Source organism: Gymnoscopelus braueri (assembly GCF_963280865.1).
Source record: "Gymnoscopelus braueri genome assembly, chromosome: 20".
NCBI lineage: Eukaryota > Metazoa > Chordata > Actinopteri > Myctophiformes > Myctophidae > Gymnoscopelus > Gymnoscopelus braueri.
This window is the reverse complement of record NC_137622.1, coordinates 46,524,278-46,530,277: the sequence shown is the minus strand read 5'-3', so window position 1 is coordinate 46,530,277 and position 6,000 is coordinate 46,524,278. Positions and strand designations below refer to the sequence as shown.

Here is a 6,000-nt window from a genome sequence, read left to right as displayed (position 1 = left end):
ACTGTAACTATGTTCAGAGGCATTGGCAGTATTTGTCTTAATTTCTTTCATTCCCAATTTCTTTAGTCGCCAATAATTCAACTGTAAGCCAGTGTTTTGAGACTTATTGTCTTGTATTTCTACAAAATAAATGGTCAAAATGCATTCTACATGTGTAAATACAAAAATAATAAAATGATTGGATCTGTGATTGGCCTGATCGGACCACCTCTATTTATAACCAGTAACATTGACTCAATTACTATGTTCCACAGTATTTTAGTGTTTTAGAACGGTATAACAATTAATTGTATCTATTTCATTATGGAATTTACTTGATTATTAAAACTTAATATATTTTTGCTTGATATCTGGTAATTTCAGGTTGTTTTTTAATGCCTGCGGGATATTAACGATAAGCCGCGGAATCAAGAATTGCTCTGCGTGGAAACTAGACTTTTTCTCCACGCTTTCCTGGGGAGACTAATTCATCTGGGGGTCCTTGACATGAAAAAAATTGGGAGCCACTGGTTTAAAAAACATTAGAAAGCAAGCCAAATTAAGCAACTACACTTAAAAAAAGCCCCAAATTGCTTATTATAAGCAGACATGGCAACACTGGTAAACAGGAAACTCATTGATATGGGGCACCCCCCCCCCCCACGTCAGACCAAGGAAGCTTTCCGGAAGTGGTGGGCGTGTCTACAAATAAGGTGAATAGGGAGGAAGTGAACAGAGAAAAACTCACTGGGCCCTGGAATAAGCCAGGAATAAGGTGAATAGGAACACAACTGGCCCATGTCCGGTACTCCTACGGGCTGGGGGCGGAGCCTATAGGATACAACAGCAATGTGTTGTCACTAAATTGGGGAGAAAATGGGGTAAAAACAGGAAAAACAACTAAAGGAAATGACATCATGACATCATTAAATACATCATGACATCATTAAATACATCATGACATTATGACATCATTAAATACATCATGACATCATTAAATACATCATGACATTATGACATCATTAAATACATCATGACATCATTAAATACAACAGTCTGTGATCATTTATACATTTTGTATCTCTTTATTTACATGTTTTCTCTGATGGCTGATAGTTCTGTTCTGTTTCATGTTTCATGTCAGCGAGGCTGAAGCCTTTACACTCATTTGATTGGACCGTTTTATTTCTGTTTAAAAACAGGAATAAGACTAAAAATAAGAACTGACAACATGAGGAGGTGGGAGGGGCTTTGGGATGGGGGGGGCAGGTGGGAGGGGCTTTGGGATGGGGGGGGCAGGTGGGAGGGGCCTTGGGCTGGTGAGAGGGGCTTTGGATGGGGGGGGCAGGTGGGAGGGGCTTTGGGATGGGGGGGGGCAGGTGGGAGGGGCTTTGGGATGGGGGGGGCAGGTGGGAGGGGCCTTGGGCTGGTGAGAGGGGCTTTGGGATGGGGGGGGGCAGGTGGGAGGGGCCTTGGTGGTGGGTGTGATAATGGGTGATGCTACTGGCTTAGTTCACACACTGGCACAACAAATGTGATGTCTGTTCTACTTTTATGTATTCATTATATTCATTATTATTATTATTATTATTTTATTATTATTATATCTAGATTGGAATCCGATTGGTTTGCTCAAGTCTTAACAGAAAAACTAAACACACATGAGGACTGAGTTTTGCCGATAAGAATCATATTCACGTGGATTCAAATCTTCAGTTTGGACTCTGATGGAGGCGGGACTCTGATGGAGGCGGGACCTGATGGAGGCGGGACTCTGATGGAGGTGGGACTCATGAGCTTAAGACGCCGTTCACTTCGCTTAAATGAGAGAAAAGAGGCGGCGCATCCCGTTGCAGCACATTGACTCAATGCAACGAGTCAAAACAAACCAAACGGACGCTAGCGCTGTGAGTTGACTCCACTTGGCAGCCATTGTCTTGTAGTTGTTATTTTTTTTCAGTGAGCCAGAACTACAACACAAGTTAAACAAACTACACAGCAGAAAACCTGCCCACAGACCACAAGGTACCATGGGAAATGTTGCTGAAATGGACGCATTTGACGCCTCGCCATGCGTTTCCCATGAGTCAACGCTTTGCCTCGCTCACCCGAACCTCCCAATGACATCATATTGTAGTTTGTAGCCAGCTTAACCTCCAACTATTGTAGTTTGTGGTTGGTTGAGCCTCCGAATGATAGTTTGTAGTCAGCTGAATCTCTGAATGACATCATATTGTAGTTTGTAGTCAGGTTCTCTGAATGACATCATATTGTAGTTTGTAGTCAGCTGAACCTCTGAATGACATCATATTGTAGTTTGTAGTCAGCTGAACCTCTGAATGACATCATATTGTAGTTTGTAGTCAGCTGAACCTCTGAATGACATCATATTGTAGTTTGTAGTCAGCTCTATGCATGCATTAAGTCTTCATCTCCACTGAGAGGAAAACTGCAGCCTAAAGTTTGATGGATGCATTTTGTCGTGACGGCTTTCAACTGCGTTTTATGAGCGGTAAACCTGCCTGTGTGATGTCAGAGTGACATCATCATGCCTGTGTGATGTCATAGTGACATCATCATGCCCGTGTGATGTCATAGTGACATCATCATGCCCGTGTGATGTCAGAGTGACATCATCATGCCTGTGTGATGTCAGAGTGACATCATCATGCCCGTGTGATGTCATAGTGACATAATCATGCCTGCGTGATGTCAGAGGGACATGTAGGGCTAAACGATAGACAAAATCTCATATCTCGATCTTTATGCCAAATATCTGGATATCAATACGATATTACGGTCCAAATGTCATACTTTAAGTGTTGCAGTTAAACCTAGTATTGGGTTTAGTGTAGCAACAGTGAAAACTAAGCATTCTTCAAAAAATAATTGCAATTCCACTCTTATTTCTCTGACTTAAAATAAAACTCTTACTTTCCTAGGATGTGCGCTCTTATTTTGAAGGTTGATCGTCGGGAAGTCAAATGTTTGGTTTGACTTGACGAACACTAAGTCTCTGATAGTTCTATAACATCAATCCCACAAATGGACATAAACAGTCAAGCTTCTCATACGGAAGGCTTTAGGCAGCTTGCTACATTAACTCTTTGACTGCCAATGACCAGATTGTGTTTTCAGTGGTTTTCCACTAGATGGCGCTGTTCACTAACCTGAGGTGATTGGTGGAGGAGTGGAATGTTGAAACAAACCGTCAAGAAAAAACAACTGGAGTGATCCCAGCTCACAGAGCGAGAGAGGAGGTCCAGAGAGGAGGTCCAGAGAGGAGGTCCAGAGAGGAGGTTCAGAGAGGAGGTCCAGAGAGGAGGTCCAGAGAGGAGGTTCAGAGAGGAGGTCCAGAGAGGAGGTCCAAGAGAGGAGGTCCAGAGAGGAGGTCCAGAGAGGAGGTTCAGAGAGGAGGTCCAGAGAGGAGGTCCAGAGAGGAGGTCCAGAGAGGAGGTCCAGAGAGGAGGTCCAGAGAGGAGGTCCAGAGAGGAGGTTCAGAGAGGAGGTCCAGAGAGGAGGTCCAGAGAGGAGGTTCAGAGAGGAGGTCCAGAGAGGAGGTCCAGAGAGGAGGTCCAGAGAGGAGGTCCAAGAGAGGAGGTCCAGAGAGGAGGTCCTAGAGAGGAGGTCCAAGTCCTCTTGGACCTCCTCTCAGTAACTGAACCACCATGAGGATCTCCTGATCTCCTCAGGAGAGGAGATCCTACAGGGGAGGTCCTAGAGGAGGTCGAGAAGAGGAGATCCAGGAGAGGAGATCCTACAGAGGAGGTCCCACACAGCGATTGTCCACCATGGAACAGAGGTTTGTGACACAACGGGGACGGGATGGGACACGTTGAGGGACAACCAGAGGGTCCGTTGAGGAGACAGGAGGACACCCAGAGGACAGGAGGACACCCAGAGGACACCCAGAGGTTCATGGTGGTTCAGTTACTGAGCAGAAGTTCTGTCGCCGTTTCCACATCCCAGGATTTTGAAGACAACGCCACTATTACTGCATTCTGTGAACCAATGAATGAAAACTGTATTAATGAATGAAAACTGTATTAATGAATGAAAACTGTATTAATGAATGAAATGATGCAATCTCCATAGTGCGGGCGGTGGTGGAGAATATTCCATGATTTTTCAAAGGTACAGTAAAATCGCTTGTTTTGCTTTGTTTTAACTCTGGGCAGTCAATGTATTAATGAATGAAAACTGTATCACTTTCTCAAAGCCCATAGAACACAGCTTGTCTATCTTACTCACTTTCTCAAAGCCCATAGAACACAGCTTGTCTATTTTACTTACTTTCTCAAAGCCCATAGAACACAGCTTGTCTATTTTACTCACTTTCTCAAAGCCCATAGAACACAGCTTGTCTATCTTGCGGGTGTATTCTGGACTGGAGACTGGAGCTCCTGCGTAGACGTGAGACCACAGTCTGGCCGTCTGTGTAAACATCTCTGGGTTCTGCTTGTACTGTCAGGACAGAGAGAAATATAATAATAATAATCATAGTTATTATTATTTATTATTTTACAGCTTGGTGTGTATTTTTACACCTTTATTTAATGCATCTCATTTTGACTTTTAACTAATAATAATAATGGATTTTTATTTATAATTCAATTTACATTTGTGAAAATCTCAAAGTGCTACAATAGGCAGTTCAACCATCAACCCATTAAAAACATCAAGAAACTGAAACAAAACATTTAAAACATGAGGGTATAAAAAAAGATTCTAAGACTGTGATGCTCTCAGGAGGACAGGGAGGTGTTCTACAGGGAGGTGTTCTACAGGGAGGTGTTCCACAGGGAGGTGTTCTACAGGGAGGTGTTCTACAGGGAGGTGTTCCACAGGGAGGTGTTCCACAGGGAGGTGTTCCACAGGGAGGTGTTCTACAGGGAGGTGTTCCACAGGGAGGTGTTCTACAGGGAGGTGTTCTACAGGGAGGTGTTCCACAGGGAGGTGTTCCACAGGGAGGTGTTCTACAGGGAGGTGTTCTACAGGGAGGTGTTCCACAGGGAGGTGTTCTACAGGGAGGTGTTCCACAGGGAGGTGTTCCACAGGGAGGTGTTCTACAGGGAGGTGTTCCACAGGGAGGTGTTCCACAGGGAGGTGTTCCACAGGGAGGTGTTCCACAGGGAGGTGTTCTACAGGGAGGTGTTCTACAGGGAGGTGTTCTACAGGGAGGTGTTCCACAGGGAGGTGTTCCACAGGGAGGTGTTCTACAGGGAGGTGTTCTACAGGGAGGTGTTCTACAGGGAGGTGTTCCACAGGGAGGTGTTCCACAGGGAGGTGTTCCACAGGGAGGTGTTCTACAGGGAGGTGTTCTACAGGGAGGTGTTCCACAGGGAGGTGTTCTACAGGGAGGTGTTCTACAGGGAGGTGTTCTACAGGGAGGTGTTCTACAGGGAGGTGTTCTACAGGGAGGTGTTCTACAGGGAGGTGTTCCACAGGGAGGTGTTCTACAGGGAGGTGTTCTACAGGGAGGTGTTCTACAGGGAGGTGTTCTACAGGGACTGGGAGGTGTTCTACAGGGAGGTGTTCTACAGGGAGGTGTTCTACAGGGAGGTGTTCTACAGGGACTGGGAGGTGTTCTACAGGGAGGTGTTACAATACATTTGACAGCATACAGCCAACATCCCAAAAATATGAGTCCTAATATCCGACAGCAATACAAATTAATAACTGCAATTTCTGCAAACATATTCAAAGTATAGGCTATCAATATCATACAAAAGTAGAGAGAAGCTGGAATAAGGTTAGGTTTAGAAAAAGAAGGAGGAAGTCCGCACACTGTTCTCAAGCTCTAACTTTTTATTTTTGCAACGTTTCGACCTTCTAGGTTCATCAGGCAAATATTATAATGACAGACAAAAGCATCATATATATACACAAACATTGACTAATGATGATGTATAACACCTGGGAGTCAGGAGGAGCAAAAAACACCCTACTCCAATCCCAGGGACAAAAAAAAAATGTCTACACCCCTCTGGGGAGTGTTCAATGCATGGGCAGAAAATAGAC

General features: G+C 44.6%; 1 protein-coding gene and 1 long non-coding RNA gene across 3 annotated transcripts in view; both read right to left on the bottom strand.

Annotated features, from left to right (window-relative positions):
• Positions 1–1,041: 1,041 nt before the first annotated feature.
• LOC308076254 lies at positions 1,042–3,311 on the bottom strand. Of its 2 annotated transcripts, none has more exons than XR_013932271.1 (2): positions 2,273–3,311; positions 1,042–2,093 (listed from the first exon to the last, which is right to left on the bottom strand). It is a non-coding gene; the product is annotated as an uncharacterized lncRNA (long non-coding RNA). The 2 variants fall into 2 exon arrangements; XR_013932272.1 differs by having other exon boundaries at positions 1,042–2,133; positions 2,273–2,374.
• A 68-nt stretch (positions 3,312–3,379) lies between these two features.
• Positions 3,380–6,000, bottom strand: part of LOC308076253 (ubiquitin-conjugating enzyme E2 K-like) — a 34,457-nt gene continuing 31,836 nt past the window's right edge. Inside the window, exons 6-7 of the mRNA XM_080416464.1 lie at positions 4,315–4,443; positions 3,380–3,980 (exon numbers count right to left, since the gene is read on the bottom strand). Coding sequence (XP_080272590.1) covers positions 3,906–3,980; positions 4,315–4,443 — 204 coding nt within the window. The 3' untranslated portion in view covers positions 3,380–3,905. The remainder of the gene's footprint in view (positions 3,981–4,314; positions 4,444–6,000) is intronic.